Raw genomic sequence first — 17757 nt, 5'->3', positions numbered from 1 at the left:
AACACATGGGAGTTCATGACACTATTCTGTGTGCTCTATATATATTAGAAATTTTCCATAATAAAAAGGTGTTTTTTTTTTTAAATTCTGTTGGCAAATAATTAGAGTAAATTAGGGTAAATTCGAATTCTTGAGGTATAAGAATTTTGGTTACATAAAAGCCTGGTGAGGAATTTAACCTCTAACAAGATTCCTGGAGCATTGAACCAGATTCCTGGAGCATTGGGGAAACAAAATATCAATTTTTAGAAGCATATTATTTATTTCTCCCTTACTCACAGAAGTACTGATATTGAAAACATTAAAAAAAAAAACAAAATTCATAAAGAAGAAAAAGAAATCACAAAATTCTATTCCATGTCTCGATGCCCATTGTTTTTACCATTTTGACATGATTATTTCTGGTCCGTGTCCAACCATGGCCTTTGCTTTATTTAACATGGTTGGGATCACCCAATATATACAACTTTATACCCTACTTTTCTATTTACCTTTTAACAACATTTTTCAGTGTTACTAAAAATTCTCCGTGCACATGATTTCATTGCACTCCACACACTGGCATACTTTAACCACCGCCTTATTTTGGACATTTAGATTGTCAGCAATTTTTTTTTTTTATGTTTTCTTTGCTTCTTATTCACTTTTATTTTATTTTATTTTTAAATACATAGATTTTTATTTTTATTTTTTTATTCTTATGTTAATCCCCATACATTACATCATTAGTTTTAGATGTAGTTTCCATGATTCATTGTTTGTGCATAACACCCAGTGCTCCATGCAGAATGTGCCCTCCTCAATACCCACCACCAGGCTAACCCATCCTCCCAACCCCCTCGCGTCTAGAACCCTCAGTTTGTTTTTCAGAGTCCACCGTCTCTTCATGGTTCGTTTACCCCTCCGATTTCCCCCGCTTCATTCTTCCTCTCCTGCTACCTTCTTCTTCTTTTTTTTTTCTTAACATATATTAACAGTCTTGCACAATTCACAGCGCTTACCAGAGCACATACCCTCCCCAGTGTCTATCACCCAGTCACCCCATCCCTCCCACCCCACCCCCCACTCCAGCAACCCTCAGTTTGTTTCCTGCGATTAAGAATTCCTCATGTCAGTGAGATCATATGATACATGTCTTTCTCTGTTTGACTTACTTCGCTCAACATAATACCCTCCAGTTCCAACCACGTTGTTGCCAATGGCAAGATCTCATTCCTTTTGATGGCTGCATAATATTCCATTGTATATATATACCACATCTTCTCTATCCATTCATCTGTTGATGGACATCTTGGCTCTTTCCACAGTTTGGCTATTGTGGACATTGTTGCTATAAACATCGGGGTGCACGTACCCTTTCGGATCCCTACTTTTGTATTTTTGGGGTAAATACCCAGTAGTGCAATTGCTGGATCATATGGTAGCTCTATTTAGATTGTCAGCAATTTTTTAATTTTTATTTATTTTATTTTTTTTATTTTTAAAGATTTTATTTATTTATTTGAGAGACAGAATGAGATAGAGAGAGCATGAGAGGGGGGAGGGTCAGAGGGAGAAGCAGACTTCCTGCTGAGCAGGGAGCCCGATGCGGGACTCGATCCCGGGACTCCAGGATCATGACCTGAGCCAAAGGCAGTCGCTTAACCAACTGAGCCACCCAGGCGCCCTTGTCAGCAATTTTTAAAAAAATGAATGTTACTGCTTTTTAGGAATTCATTTTATAAACAATTCATATTTGTCATTTATGTCTCGGTTTCTTACTTATGCTCCAAAACCAATATGGGCCACGGTTTTAGTACAGAAAATTTTTTTTGTGCTGGATTGTCACAGCTACTAATGGGGTAGAATTCCAATATGGCTCTGGTTTTACTGATTATGGGCTTTATGCTTTGGAAATATTTTATTATATGAAAATAGTTCAACACCCAGCAGTGATAAGTAGATTTCTCTTCTAAATAGGATGTGGGTTTTCTCCCTCCAAACACACTGTGTATATGAAAGCACAAAGCAAAACCAAAACCTGGTTTACTAGGATCTGTAGCATACCAACTCACTAAAACCAATACCTCTTCATGATCTGTTTGCCAATAGCAGTGGACCCAGTGAAACCAAGTTTGCGGATATCAGGATGTTCAGAAAGGCGTTGCCCTGCTAGGCCACCTGCAGAATTAGGGAATAAAACATGAATTAAAACATTACTCAAGCCCTTATGGTACAAGTGGCTTTGAATTCGTTTAAGTGGATTTCTAAACTCTCTGAAGTTTTTTATTTTCTGTATTAATTACAACTTGACAAAAGTCTAGATAATGTCCTGCATGCAATTGTCAGCCTCCCAAAAAATGGGTAAGCTTTGGTTTTTCATCTTCCAAAGTAATTTTAAAAAGCTGAAACAGGCCACCTGATGGTAGTTTTACAATGTTGTACAATTTCTGCTCCTCTCACCCTACTCACCCACCATTATATTTCTACTTTAAGATTTTTAGCACACGGCAAATACATTTATTCTTAAGTTAACTGTTTGGTGAACTGTATTTAGCTTTAATATACTGTAGTTGTAAGTCAGGGCAAGATTTCAGTGGGAAAATAGCCACTCAGCTATTCCTGTACCATTCATTATTTACAATCAATGGATGGCTTACCTGAGCCTGGAATGATGTTGATGACCCCCTTTGGAAAGCCTGCTTTCATAGAGAGCTCAGCAAACTTCAAAGCAGTCAAGGGTGTGACCTGAGGAAAAGCAGACCACAATTACCTTCTTCAGACCCTGTCTTGTCCTTTAGATCAGTACCCTGCTTTTCCTTTCTGGTCATACTACAGTTTGTTTTAGTTTTTCTTTTATTTGGACATAATTTTAGACTTACAGCAAAGTTGCAAAAATAGTACAAAGAATTCTTATATATCCATCACCCAGATTTCTCAGATGTTAACATTTTACTATATTTGCTTTATCCTCTTTTTCTCTTTATTTTTTCTGTACCCTGTAAGAGTAAGATATAGACATGCCCCTTTACTTGTAAATAATTTTGGATGCATTTCCTAAAAACAAACAATTCTTGTACATAACCACATACAATGATCAAAATCAGGAAATTAACAACTTATTAGAAAACCTAATTTACAGACCTTATTCCGTTTTCACCAATTGTCCCAATAATGTGCATTATAGAAAAAGGAAATCCAAGATCATACATTGCATTGCCATGTCTGTAATCTCCTTCAATCTGGGAGAGTTTCTGAGTTTTCTTTTATGTTTCATTGATTACACTAACATTTTTGATAAGTGCAGACTAGTAATTTTGGACAATGTCCCTTCGTCTGGATTTGTCTGTTGTTTCCTCATGACTTAACTCCGGTTGTGCACTTGTTCACATGCAAGAACTTTGGCAAGAACACCACAGGAGTGATGCTGAGTCCTCAGGGCACCCTCTCAAGAAGACACATACTATCAAGTAGCCCCAATATTGCAAATATTAACTTTGATCATTTGGTAAAGGGGGGTTGCCAGGTTTCATCATAGTGAGTTACTCTTTTAGACTTTGTAATTAATAAATATTTTGTAGGAAGATACTTCATGACTATTTAAATATCCAGTTACTACTCCAACTTCCAACCACTAGTTTTAGAACACATTGATGATTCTTCCTAAATCAATTGTTATGAGGATGGTTGCCAGATGGTGATTTTCTATCATTCCTTCCACACATCTTAGTTGGCTTTTTTTCCCTTCTCTTCAATTAATTAATTAATTAACCCATGTGAACTCATGGGTTCTTACTTTATCCAATAGATTATAATGTTTTACTATTGTTATTTCTTTTGATGTTCCAATTGTTCCATTTGGCTGATGGAAGCCCCTTTAGGATAGCTGTTGTGTCTTTCTAACATGTCCCTATCATTCTTTGAGCATGTACATGCATTTTGCCTTAATAAGATGTTCCAGGCACATCTTGTATTCTTCCTGTTCCAGCCCTTTCTTCAAGGAACCTAGATTTCTTTCAGTGAAGAATGATATTTAAAAATTATGATATAATGGGAAATATATATTTGGTCTTTGGTTCCTGGCACATGGTTTCTAAGACGCTTGCAATCTCTCGTGTGAAAAGTGTCTTTTGTATACTTATGATGTGACTGGTAGCTGGGGGCTCTGAGGAAGTTTCAGGATGGACTCTGGTCACCAGAAAGACCAAGCCATGATGAGAGGGTTGGAACTTTCAGCCTGACCCTGGGGAATTGAGAGAGGCTGGAGTTTGAGTTCAATCACCAAGAGCAATGATTTAATCAATCTTGCCTGTGTAATTAAACTTCTTTAAGTACGCCTAGCCCATGGGGTTCAGAGAGCTTCTGGTTTGGCAAACGCATTCATGTGATGGGAGGGTGGTGCACCTGAACTCCAAGGGACAGGGCTCCTGTGCTCATGATCTTTCCAGACCTCATCCTATGTACCTTTTCATCTGACTGTTGATTTGTATCCTTTATAATATCCTTTATAATAGAGTCATAGTAAATAAAGTACTTTCCTGAGTTCTGTGAGCCATTCTAGCAAATCCCACCTGATTTACAGCCATTGGTCAGAAGTACAGGAGGCCCAGGGCTCACAATTAGCATCGGAAGTGGAGGCAGTCTTGTGAGACTGATGAAGCCCTTCACCTGTAGGGTCTGTACTAAAGCTCCAGCTAGTTAGTGTCACAATTGACTTGAATTGTAGGACACCTAGTTGGTGTCCAAAGAGTTAGAGAATAGGTGATATGGGGGAGGGAACCCCACACATTTGGTGTCAAAAGGGTTGTGAGTAACAAAATTTCAGAGTTTTAGAAACCAAGATCTGGACACTATTGAAATGTTGCTTCTGCTCTCAGGAGACAGGGCTGGGGAATAGTTATACATGTGCTTATACACACGTACATCTATGTCTATCTGTCTGTCTGTCTGTCTTCCTACCTATCATCTATTCCCACATATACGTATACCCATTTCTTTATCCAGCCATCTAAATATATTAAAACCCATGAGTTTTTGAATACCTCCATCCAGTATCTCAGAGTTCATTCAATACTCTTTTCCCATTTTCAAGTTTGTAACTATCTTCTCCAATAGTGAGAAACATGGCTTCCAATATCCACAGAACATTCACTGATTTGCTCAATTCAAAAATGTATAGAAAACAATTTGAGAATTATTAAGCTAAAGCCTACTAACTAGAGTCCAGTACTTATTTGCAGCACTTTTGCCTTAGTCTGAGAGCATATAATCCAAATGTCTGTCAAAAGTTACTTGGATTAATGTTTCCTCACTTCCTTCAATGGGATCATGTTATTCATTTGAAATACGGCTTAATTTGTTTTTATTTGTATTTGGTTTTAGGGTTTTTGCCCATCTGGGTTGATTATATTTTTGTTTGTTTGTTTGTCTGTTGTCATTGTTGAGTATGGGAAACATGCTTCCAAGAGTGAGGAATATACAAAAAGTACATTCAGAGAAGTGTTGTTCTCTGCCCTCTTTCCCTCTATCCCTTCCATCCCGTCTCCCTGTGGCCTATAGATAATCAACCTCATTAGTCTACAGTGTATCCTTCCCGTTTCTTTTGCTCAGATGAACAGATACACATCTTCTTATTTTCCCACACTTCTTACACAAAGATGGCATAATACGATCTCATTTTAAACATCTATTACAGCAATGCATAACTCAGAAGCAAAATGAAAGCTATATTTTCACAGCGTTAAAACCAATGCTGATTAAGTCTTAAATTAGCACTTTTTTAGTGTGGTCTCAATAAATGGAATGTGCAAGAAGCTCCACAGAGGTGTGAAAAGAGAATAGTAGAACTTCTATGAGCATATTTTTTTTTTAAAGATTTTATTTATTTATTTGAGAGAGAGAATGAGAGACAGCACAAGAGGGAAGAGGGTCAGAGGGAGAAGCAGACCCCCCGCTGAGCAGGGAGCCCAATGCGGGACTCGATCCCGGGACTCCAGGATCATGACCTGAGCCGAAGGCAGTCGCTTAACCAACTAAGCCACCCAGGCGCCCTCTATGAGCATATTTTAACTGACAAAGATATACAATAAGCCGAACATGACATTTATTATGTGGCTGGCTAATGATGCTCTCACTCTGTCTGAATGAGGGGCAGATGGTCATGGGTCATAAAGGGATATCCTAGGAGAGAACAGGAGCTCACAAGGCCAAGGGAACAACAGTGGTTTCTTCACTTGCTCATTTGCTTTCAGGATATTGCCACGTGTTGAAGTTTATAAGCCTGGTTACATGGATTCACAGACTATATTGTTACTTTAACTAGCCCAGCCTTCATAAAATGGACAAGTGGCTGAAAAAAGAATCTCTATAGAAACTGCATAATAAATAATACTACCAAGGCTGGGCGCCTGGGTGGCTTAGATGGTTAAGCATCTGCCTTCGGCTCAGGTCATGATCCCAGGGTCCTGGGATTGAGTCCCACATCAGGCTCCTTGCTCAGCAGGGAGTCTGCTTCTCCCTCTCCCTCTGCCTCTCTCCCTGCTTGTTCTTTCTTGTCTCTCTCTCAAATGAATAAATAAAATCTTTAAAAAAAATAAGTAAGTAAGTAAGTAAGTAAGTAAATAAATAAATAATCCTACCAAGGCAATGAGCAAACCACAAGCAAACAACAAGAAAAAGGCAGGGCTAACACTTTCCCGCCTTCTAGTAACAGGTCCACTGCAGTAACAGTGTGAGGTTTACAAAACAGGAGTCTCGTTAGACTTGATGAGAAATTGGCCTCAAACACTTGAAATTATCAAGGAGATACCTGACACAATAGATTTACATCAACTACTGTTAAAGATGATCCTAGCACGAAGTGTATATTATGCCTTGATATGAAATCATGAGGAAAAACATTTAAAAACTAACTACCCTGAATTAATGATAGTTCTTTTCAAATAAGAACAAAAAAGATTTTTATATCACTAATAAATACTATACAACAAATTGTTTCATCTTTATCTCCTCCCTTTTCATTTCTGTTGGTTTTCTTCCATTTGGTTACTTAGTTCTCCCAGCAGGACTACCGGTTTAGATGATATATGGGAAAGTATCTAGCAGTGTTCTGGGCAAGAGTAGGTCATTGCTAATGTCATTATTAGGTTTGATGAAGTGATCAGAACCATGTCAGACCTGGACCAGTCCAGGCCATGGGAAAGAGCCACCTGATCCGGTCCTGACATTCACATGGGGACTTCATACTGGAAATGGTTGCATACATCATCACATAATATTATGCAATACAATAAAAAGGTATCTACAACAGAACAATAGCAACTTTGGGTCTTTCATTTTCAGGATTAAAAGTATCATCAATTATTAAACTGTCAGTTTTATTTTTTATTTATTTTAAAATATTTTCTTTATTTATTTGACAGAGAGAGAGACAGAGCATGTGAGCACATGAGCAAGGGGGAGGGGCAGAGGCAGAGGGAGAAGCAGGCTCCCTGCTGAGCAGGGAGCCCAATGTGGGACTTGATCCCAGCACCCTGGGATCATGACCTGAGCCAAAGTCAGATATTTAACCGACTGAGCCACCTAGGCACCCTAAACTGTTCGTTTTAAATTGCAGATGGGGACAGAAACTGTGTGTGTCTTTGTCACTGATCGATGCCTGGCAACTAGTATGCCCTCAATAAGTGTTCCTAATTTTTGAACATTATATATAATCACTGGAGTTCCTCAATGTTTAGCACTCTCACTGGATGCCATTTAGTGATTCTCAACCCTGGCTGTATCTTAGAAACCAATGTGAAGCTTTCAAGCAATACCAGTGCCTGGGCTCCGACCTAGACCCATTACATCAGCATCTCTGCCAAGAGATACCAGTATTTTTAAATGAGAACTCCAGGATATTCTAATGTGCAGCCAGGACTGAGCACCCCGGGGCTAGATTATCTGCCTCTTCTCTTCACCCTACTGGCTTCCTGCTGTTTAATGGGGAAACAGCACTCTTAGAGAAATCTGGTGAATTGGCACCATTTCCATGGAAGGATTTGTCAATATCTATCACACAAATACATGTATCTTTTTTCCTTATTTATTTATTTATTTAAGACTTATTTATTTGAGAGAGAGTGAGAGACCGCATGCACGTGGGGCGGGGGTGGGGGTGGTGGCGGGCCAGGGAGGGTGGAAAGGGGAGGGAGAAGGACAAGCTGACTCACGTGGAATGCAGAGCCCGATATGAGGCTCGATCTCAGCACCCTGAGATCATGACCTAAGCGGAAACCAAGAGTCAATGCCCAACCAACTGTACCAGCCAGGAGTCCCCCCACCTGTTTTTCCTTTTAGAGAAAGAAAGAGAGAGCAGGCATGAGTGAGGGAGGTGGGGAGAGGAAGAGGGAGAGAGAGAATCTTAAGCAGGCTCCATGCTCATTGCGGAGCCATGGTTGGGCTCAATCTCATGACCCCGAGATCATGACCTAAACCGAAATCAAGAGACAGACTCCCAGCTGACGGAGCCATCCAGGCGTCCCACAAATACATGTATCTTGTAACTAAGTGATTCTATTAGAAACATTTCCTTTAAATATACTTACACATATGCGTGATGCCATATTTATAAGGGTATTAACTGTAGCATTGTTTATAATAACGAAAGGGCAGAAAAATCTAAATATCCATTAATTAGGGATTGGTTAAATAAAATATGGTTTAGCTATACAAGGGAATATTATGGGATATTGTTTATTTATACAATGGAAATTGTTTAATAAAAAGGAGGATTTTTTTCTTTTGCTAAGTATGTATAGAATGCTACTATTGTATTGTGGTAAGAACACTTAACACAACATTTACCCTCTTAACAAATTTTAAGTATATGATATACTATTGTAAACTGTAGGCAAAATGATACACAGCAGATCTCTAGAACTTATTCATCTTGCATAATTGAAACTTTACACCTGTTGATTGGCAATTTCCAATATCCCCTTCTCCCCTCTTTGTGATTTCTTAATGGGTTAAAAAAATTATATATATATAAATTTTATTGCATATTGTATTTTTATTGCATATTACATATATATAAATTTTTTGCATAAACAGATATTTGTATATGCATAGAGTATCTCTGGAATACCTAAGAAACTAATAAATAATAATTAATAACATCAGTTGCCCCTGGGGAGGTAAATTGGCTGACTGGGGAATTAAGAATAGGAGGGAGATTTTTTTACCATCCACCTCTCTGTACATTTCTATTTAGAAATTTTTTAACGTATAATTATTTTTTAAAATGAAAGTGTTCCTAACAAGTAAAACAAGATGTCTGTGGTCAGTATGACTAAGTAGCAATAACAAATGAAACTGTAATTTCTTAAATTCTGAAAGGAGAAATAAATGAGAGGTGATAGGTAACATAAACTCTTCTAGAATAGAGACTAAGTTTTCTCCATGACATATGCAACTCAGAATGTCTACTACTCTTCACTGTATACAGTCAATGTTCAGCCAGGTATTAAGTTGGCCACCATATGCTTTTTCCTGAAAAGCTACTGTAGCATTAAAAGATTTTTTTGAGAACTCTATCATTTGAACTATTTTTTATTATTAATTATCATTTCCTTGTTATCCAAATGTACATATTCTTACACAGTTGCCACAATTACGTACATTCTTTTCCATCCTTTTCCCTCATCTTCCCTATCTTTACAATACTTTTTTTTTTTTAAGATTTTATTTATTTATTTGAGAGAGAATGAGATAGAGAGAGAGAGCATGAGAGGGGGGAGGGTCAGAGGGAAAAGCAGACTGCCTGCCGAGCAGGGAGCCTGATGCGGGACTCAATCCCGGAACTCCAGGATCATGACCTGAGCCGAAGGCAGTCGCTTAACCAACTGAGCCACCCAGGCGTCCCTACAATACTTTTAATAATTAAAATTTGAATGCCTATATAATAGTTTTTCTTTTGATGTCTCATCGTTGCTCTAAATAATTACCTAATTATCAGGCATTTGGCATTTCGCAAGAATTGAATTGGCTTGTAGAAATTCAGTGGATTTCACCAGAGTATCCTATGCTTGCTTCCCTTGTCATGGAAATTTAAATTGTGGGATATCTATGGGGTGCATTAGGGAGCTATTAAAAATGAAGATTTAATATGAAAAGATGCCTATGATATCTTTAAAGATGTCATAATATATAAGCCTGTTTGTGTTTAAAGATGTAACGTTTATAAATGTATGTCTCTGTTTTCAAGTGAAAAGGATAGAAGGAGATCCTGCCCCTGGCCCCTTGCATCTCACCTGCGCTGGCTTGAGGACTAGGGTATTGCCTGCCGCCAAGCACGCGGCGCTCTTCCATGCCAGCATCATCAGTGGGTAATTCCAGGGGATGATAATGGCGCAGACACTGCAGGAGTAAAAAGACGCTATCCTTAGTTGTCTCCAACCAACACAACTCACACCAGTCACCCAAGGCCCTCTCCTTGTCTTACCCAAGTGGCTCCTTCTTGGTGAAGGTCAGATTGCGATTTGGACGGGCCTGGTTGATTGGAATGGTAGAACCCTAAATAGTAAAAAAAGGTTAATACTTATTTTACTAATTCAAATGAGTAAATCTAATCTCAAGGAATCCATTTTCTGTCCACCTGTCTTAATTTTTCTTAGCTGGTATGAAAAGGCAGTGTTCAATTTATAAGAAATATATCCACACCGAAAAAAGGAGCTGCTATTTCTTTCTGGAGGGAAGTAAGACACAGGAGAATAAGCCTAATTATATGTATGTATGTATGTATGTATCTCTATATACTAAACATAGTTCTTTTTTTTTTTTAAGATTTTATTTATTTGTTTGAGAGAGAGAGAGAGAGCATGAGGTGGGGGGAAGGGGCAGAGGGAGAGGGAGAAGCAGGCTCCCTGCTGAGCAGGAAGCCAGCTATGGTACTCCATCCCAGGGACCCCGAGATCATGATCTGAGCTGAAGGTAGATGCCCCACCGACTGAGCCACCCAGGTGCCCCTATATACTAAACATAACTCTAATTTAGTTAACCTCCATCCCCAACTTCTCGACATGGCAGAGAACGTTAATTGCCTGCCCAGGATCCATTCTTCCATCTGTCCTTAGTAACAGAAACCCTATTATTAATAATGGTATCAGCCACGTGCCCAGATAAAATTCTGTTTTCCAGTTTCCAGGGCAGACAGGGATGGTCAACAGAAGATGTAAGCATAAGGCATGTTCTTTTGTCATAAACCCCCACCCTCTCTTCTGCCTTCTTCCTGCTCAGAATGTCCCTAACATGGCTGATAAGTACAGTGGTTATCTTGAGACCATGGCACAGTCTTGAGGGCAGAGGTCACAGGTATAAAGATGGTCTGATAGTGAGAGAGGAAAACAGTGTCATACTCTAGACCCGACTACTTGCCTTGTGCTCCTTGAGAATGAGGTAAAAAAAAAGTTCCTACTTGGATTTCTGTTCCATGCAGCCAAACTTAATCCCAAGTAATTCACAATAATAATCTTTAACTGAAGCTATTCATTTGTTTGGCCACATACGAGAGTATTGCTGTTACTAATTACAAGCGTCCGGCTCTTACCTGAAATCCTTGGGGCCAAGTGTGTTTTGGGATTAAGAATTAGTTGGACTATAAAACATAACATAACACATATACCTCATGTTATATTATCTATGACTCCCAGTAGGGTCTGGAGCAGCCCCTCATAATCAAACATATGATTATTGGAATATTTATTTAGTGAAACATGAATATTCCCTCTAAGTGATAGAAATACAAATTATAAATAGATTCATGTTGGTTCAGATCAGCTTTTGGCAACAAATGAGTTTGAAGCACTCAAACCAATTAGTATTCAGGTTTTGGAGCTCTTTGGATTTCATAATTGAGGATAAAGGATGGACCTGAACCACCACTACTAAATACTTACATATGGATGACTTTGTGACTGAAGAATAATAAAACCTATGTTCACGTGCAAGCCCTCATCTGTTGCAAACTTGTTGCTAAGCCTCACTACATAACTTGCAGGGTTTGTATTATTGTGACCAGAGTATGAATGAGGAAAGTAAGGTTTAGAGAGATAAAATAACGTTAACAACATTAGCTGGTAAGTGGCAAAGCTGACCCTTGGACCCAGGTCTCTCTGACTCTATATTAATAGTGGTAACAGCAACTCACCCAAATAAAATATTGTTTCCCAGTCTCCTTAGCAGACAGAGAAGGCCAGTGGGAGATATAAGCACAAGGGAGGGTGGGATTGCTTTTTAAAGCTCTTTTGTCTTTCTCTCCCGGCCCCACTCCCTCCTTCTCACTGCTGGGAGGGTGGCTGAGACGGCTGGTACTGCTGTGGTTATCATGAGTCCATGAGCAGCATGCATGCTTCTCTTTGTTATGAGCCTTACCTTTACCTTTTATATTCCCAATGCTGAAGTCAAATGTAGTTGCCACTTACCATCACACATGTACTATTTACTTTCTTATAGTAAAAAGGGAAATGAAATATTTATTGTACCCATGCTTTAGAAAATTATTTTCTTATACCCAGCTGACTTAGACCATGTATGTTAGCTCTCTGGCTTCTGTAGGCATTTGAATTTTCCATCTCTCCCTGACACCCTCTGTGTCTAGAAGACTATGAGATGCCTTTAGAGACATTAAAGTATAAAAAATACCATCAGACTTTAGTTCAGAAATTCTTGAGTTCAAATCCTAGGCTCTATGGTTTACTTACTAACAATGTGACCATATACAAGTCTTTCACTGTCCTCAAGCTTCTGTTTTCCTTACCTGCAGTAAGGGATGACAGCTATCTACCACAGACGATTTTTATAAAGATGAGATGAGAAAACCTAATAGATGGCTCTAAAACAGTGCCTTTATAAAGACTAAATGTTCGGCCCTCTTCCTGTTGGAATGATCTCCATGGCGACAAATAACATCCGTGCTTACCTGAATTTTGTCACACCAGCCAGCAAAGTATCTGAATGTTTGCACAGACATTCCGATGTGAGTCTTCAGAGCTAGGGTGTAGACAGCACCCGAATCAAGGGCTTCAATAGTTGCCAACTCTTCTTGGTTCTCTTCCAGTAGGTCTGCAAGTCTGTATGGTCAGGGAAAGAAATTCATTCAACAAATATTGATGGAGCTCCTATTAGGTATAGGGCACCATCCTAAGGGCTGAGAATTCAGAGGTGAACACACATGGATGAGGTCTTTGTCCTCATAGAGAATATGCTCCAGCAGGGAAGGCATTAAAAAAATCATTTCATAAATGATTTGGTTTTTGGGGCACCTGGTGGCTCAGATGGTTAAGCGTCTGCCTTCGGCTCAGGTCATGATCCCAGGGTCCTGGGATCGAGCCCCGCATCGGACTCCTGGCTCAGCGGGGAGCCTGCTTCTCCCTCTCCCTCTGCCTCTCTCCCTGCTCATGCTCTCTGTATCTCTGTGTCTCAAATGAATAAATAAAATCTTAAAAAAAAAAAAAAAAAGATTTGGGTTTTTTTTGTTGTTTTTTTTTTAAGATTTTATTTATTTCTTTGAAAGAGAGAGACACAGCGAGAGAGGGAACACAAGCAGGGGGAGTGGGAGAGGGAGAAGCAGGCTCACCGAGCAGGGAGCCCGATGTGGGGCTTGATCCCAGGACCCTGGGATCATGACCTGAGCCGGAGGCAGACGCTGAACGACTGAGCCACCCAGGCGCATAAATGATTTGTTTCAAGAGTTACAAAAAAGAAGTGTGGGAAGCCTGTACCATTTGCCTCATACATGCATAAGAAGTAGAACAGTGATTGAGCCACAGTAGTCCGAGGAGATCAATGACAGAAAACAGTGGGAATGTGGCCAGTTCATGAAGATACAGGGAGATGTTAGAGAGTGCAACCTATAAGAATCCATGAACATGAGGATTTCTGGTTGGTACAGGAATGTTTCCAGCACCAACTGAAAAGGACAAGATAGAAATACATGGGGTGAGGGGCGCCTGGGTGGCTCGGTCGTTGAGTGTCTGCCTTCGGCTCGGGTCGTGGTCCCGGGGTCCTGGGATCGAGCCCCGCATCGGGCTCCCTGCTCGGCGGGAGGCCTGCTTCTCCCTCTCCCACTCCCCCTGCTTGTGTTCCTGCTCTCGCTGTCTCTCTCTGTCAAAAAATAAATAAAATCTTTAAAAAAAAAAAAAGAAATACATGCGGTGAATTACAGACACCACAACACATTTCTGGTAGGTGTCCAGATTCCGTGGCAAGATAAGTCAAGGATTGTCTAATGGCTCTGAAAGAGTCAAAATTCATCTTTTGTGCTCCCCTCAACCATTGGTTTTCTTTCCATCCTTTAGTGGTTCTCTGAGTTGTTCCTTTTGGACTATTCTAAATTATAAATAGATTCATGTTGGTTCAGATCAGCTTTTGGCAACAAATGAGTTTGAAGCACTCAAACCAATTAGTATTCGGGTTTTGGAGCTCTTTGGATTTCATAATTGAGGATAAAGGATGGACCTGAACCACCACTACTAAATACTTACATATGGATGACTTTGTGACTGAAGAATAATAAAACCTATGTTCACGTGCAAGCCCTCATCTGTTGCAAACTTGTTGCTAAGCCTCACTACATAACTTGCAGGGTTTGTATTATTGTGACCAGAGTATGAATGAGGAAAGTAAGGTTTAGAGAGATAAAATAACTCTAACAACAGTTAAAGGGGGAAAGCCCTCTCCCTCAATGTTTCTTCCATATCCTACTCTAAGAGATATTTTGACCAAGGTCAGCTATTTGGCTCTAGAAATTCAGTAGAAAAGAGAATTTATGCTTGAATCTAGTCTTGGTATATTCGGTTACTGATTTATAATACCCTTTCCGGGCCTTAGTATTTTTCCTCCTGACTCCTACTCCCTACAGGTCAAGTGGATTTAAAATTCGTCTTTGAAAACAACAAAGTGCTACATATTCCCCATTTGCTGTTCTGTATCCATCCTCCACACTGCTCTGTGATCCGGGAGGATGACCTTTATAGACTCCATCACCTGGCTCCCATGCTCTGTCACTGGGCTTGACTAATGAGAAGCCAATGGGCAGCACCCCCGGGAGAGAAAGCGATTGGGGATTCCATTCCCCAGCTCCTTCACAGATGGGCTGTGGTTCAGCAGCTGCTGTGTCCCTCCACCAAAAACCACTGGAGTGTGGTCTTCTACAGCTACAGATCTTGCCAGATTCCAGCAATAGCCCCTTCCTCTGTCCCAGACCCTAGAGTACTAATAGCTTCCCCCTGTTGCTGCCCCTAACTGGGTACTTCATTACCCCTTGGCCTTGCCCACATCTCCATAAATGGTTCTTTATTAAACTTTTTTGCCAACTGGAACCCTGACTGTTACAAACAATAATACAAAAACCAGGAACTCACATATATGGAATTTTATATGAGGTAAACAACAGAAGGCGTATAATAGGTGCATACTAGAATATTTGGGGGACAATGTTAGCCCATATCCCTAGAGAGCAGATCTGTGTTTTTAAGAACCACACCTGTACATCAATCTTCCTCTTTCTCTTGCATTCATTCTTCCCCATTCACCTTTTTCAAAGGCATCTTTTGCTGCAGCTACTGCTTTATCAACATCCACCAAAGAAGCATAGGATACTTTGCATATCGTCTGTTTCAAGATAAACAAAAACAGGCTATAGGTCATTTACATAGAGATACAGAAATATGCTTCTTGAAATTAATATCATATTAATAGGAAAAATAGAGTATTACTTATAAAACCCAAAGAATTTATGGTGGAACATCAATACACTCAGTAGCATAGTAAAGAACCATTTTAACACAGAAATCCTTAGCCTGAAATTTGGGACCTCTCATGTCACCCTACACCATGGAAAGACACATTTAGGAAGAATATATTTATTTCTCCTAGTGCTTAGGGAAGCTGAATTTCTTGCCATGAGCTTGCAGAGTCCAAAAATTCTTTTCTGCATATAGTTTTATGGAAGGTGTGCCTCTGATGTGTATAGGTATAGTTATCTGTCTAAATTCATCAGAAATAGTCATCCAATAAAACAGGTGATTATAGTTAGTGGCCAGTACTAGAATTGAACAGTTGAAAGAAATACACGGAGTGCATTTAGAGTAAGTGCTCAGAGGCAAAGTGATAGAATAAACTAACTTCTTAAGACTGTCAGTTTTACAACTGTGCATAAATTAAAAAGTCACAACCAGTAGTCCCTGCACACACAAGTAATTTACTCACAGATCCATCTGTTGGGTTGATAGTTTCATAGGTCTTTCCATCGTCAGCATCTGTGAACTGTCCATTTATGAAACACTGATATGGCATTTTCACTGTCATTTCATTGACCTCCTTCGAAACCTAAGATAGAGAATTATATTAATAGGTTCAGTGGATTTCTCTGCTTATCCATTTGATGCCAAATAGCAATAAACAAGTTTACTCACTAATGCAGCGGGAGAAGTTTTATCTATAGGATTCTAGTTCCTACTCTCCAGAAGAGACCAGCATATGTAAGATTTGGGCCTCGTGATGCTCAGATTGGCCACTGAGCCAAGGAGGCTAGCATCTCTGACGACCAAAGTACTCTAGGTTGGGCCATATAAATAAATACCTCAGATTTTCTTCCTTACACAAATGAGAGAACTCAAAAGACCTCCAGATAATGGAAACGGCACCATCTAGTGGCAACATCTATGGAGCGCAGCCCTTGCTTTCATTTGTATCCTTGAAATTGCCTTTGTGGATTAAGTTTCCTTTTACAATGTTGCCATTTTAAGTTTTCTTTCTTTAAGTTCCTTCCCCATTTTTCACTTTCTCTCTCTCTTACAAATGTGTTGCCTTAATTCTATTGTGTACCGTTAACTAGCGAATGAATTTAGGTTAGTCCATTAACTACTATGAACTTCAGTTTTTTCAACAATGCAAAGGGGAGAGGTGCCCGGGTGGCTCAGTGGGTTAAGCGACTGACCCTTGATTTTGGCTCAGGTCATGATCTCAGGACTGTGAGATCAGGCCCGGTGGGCACCCCGCTCAGCGGGGAGTCTGCTTGAGATTCTCTCCATCTCCCCCCACCCACACCTGCACGTGTGTGCTCTCTAAAATAAATAAATAAAATATTTTAAAAAATTAAAAGAGGATAATGCTACCTGCTTCATACAGTTATTATGAGGAATAACTGAGAAAACATATGTGAAAGAGCATTATTAGAATAAAATTTCATAATGGCACGAGGTATAAAAAGTATAATTTCGGGCGCCTGGGTGGCTCAGTTGGTTGGGCAACTGCCTTCGGCTCAGGTCATGATCCTGGAGTCCTGGGATCGAGTCCCACATCCGGCTCCCTGCTCAGCAGGGAGTCTGCTTCTCCCTCTGACCCTCCCCCCTCTCTTGCTCTATCTCATTCTCTCTCTCAAATAAATAAAAATCTTAAAAAAAAAGTATAATTTCATATAGAGAAATTGATAATGCTTAAAAAAGAAACAAAAAATATCAAGATGGTATCTACTCTTATCCCACAGATAAGAAATACTTCTATGAAATATTTCTGTTGTGTTTATATAGGATATAATGAAGGAATCTTCATCTGACTTGATGTGTCTAGTCTCTGCATATAGTTCACTTCTGTAAACTCATCATTCTGGAAATACGCTAAGTGTTTTACATGCATTATCTAGTTTGATTCTCCCAACTATCCTATGAGGTAGATATTATTATTGTCCCATCTAATATATAAGGAAACCAAGGCTTAGAGAAGCGAAGTAACTTGCCA

At 39.6% G+C, this 17757-nt stretch overlaps 1 protein-coding gene across 1 annotated transcript in view; it reads right to left on the bottom strand.

Moving 5' to 3' along the window:
• The window catches only part of ALDH1L2 (aldehyde dehydrogenase 1 family member L2), a 59359-nt gene that overhangs the window by 10135 nt on the left and 31467 nt on the right, over positions 1-17757 (bottom strand). The window contains exons 12-18 of the mRNA XM_021687697.1: positions 16228-16347; positions 15503-15630; positions 12938-13088; positions 10463-10533; positions 10272-10377; positions 2640-2727; positions 2067-2160 (exon numbers count right to left, since the gene is read on the bottom strand). Of these exons, the coding sequence (XP_021543372.1) occupies positions 2067-2160; positions 2640-2727; positions 10272-10377; positions 10463-10533; positions 12938-13088; positions 15503-15630; positions 16228-16347 (758 nt within the window). The remainder of the gene's footprint in view (positions 1-2066; positions 2161-2639; positions 2728-10271; positions 10378-10462; positions 10534-12937; positions 13089-15502; positions 15631-16227; positions 16348-17757) is intronic.

Source organism: Neomonachus schauinslandi, chromosome 5 (assembly GCF_002201575.2).
Source record: "Neomonachus schauinslandi chromosome 5, ASM220157v2, whole genome shotgun sequence".
NCBI lineage: Eukaryota > Metazoa > Chordata > Mammalia > Carnivora > Phocidae > Neomonachus > Neomonachus schauinslandi.
The sequence above is the reverse complement of the archived record's forward strand: the minus strand, read 5'-3'. Positions and strand labels throughout refer to the sequence as shown.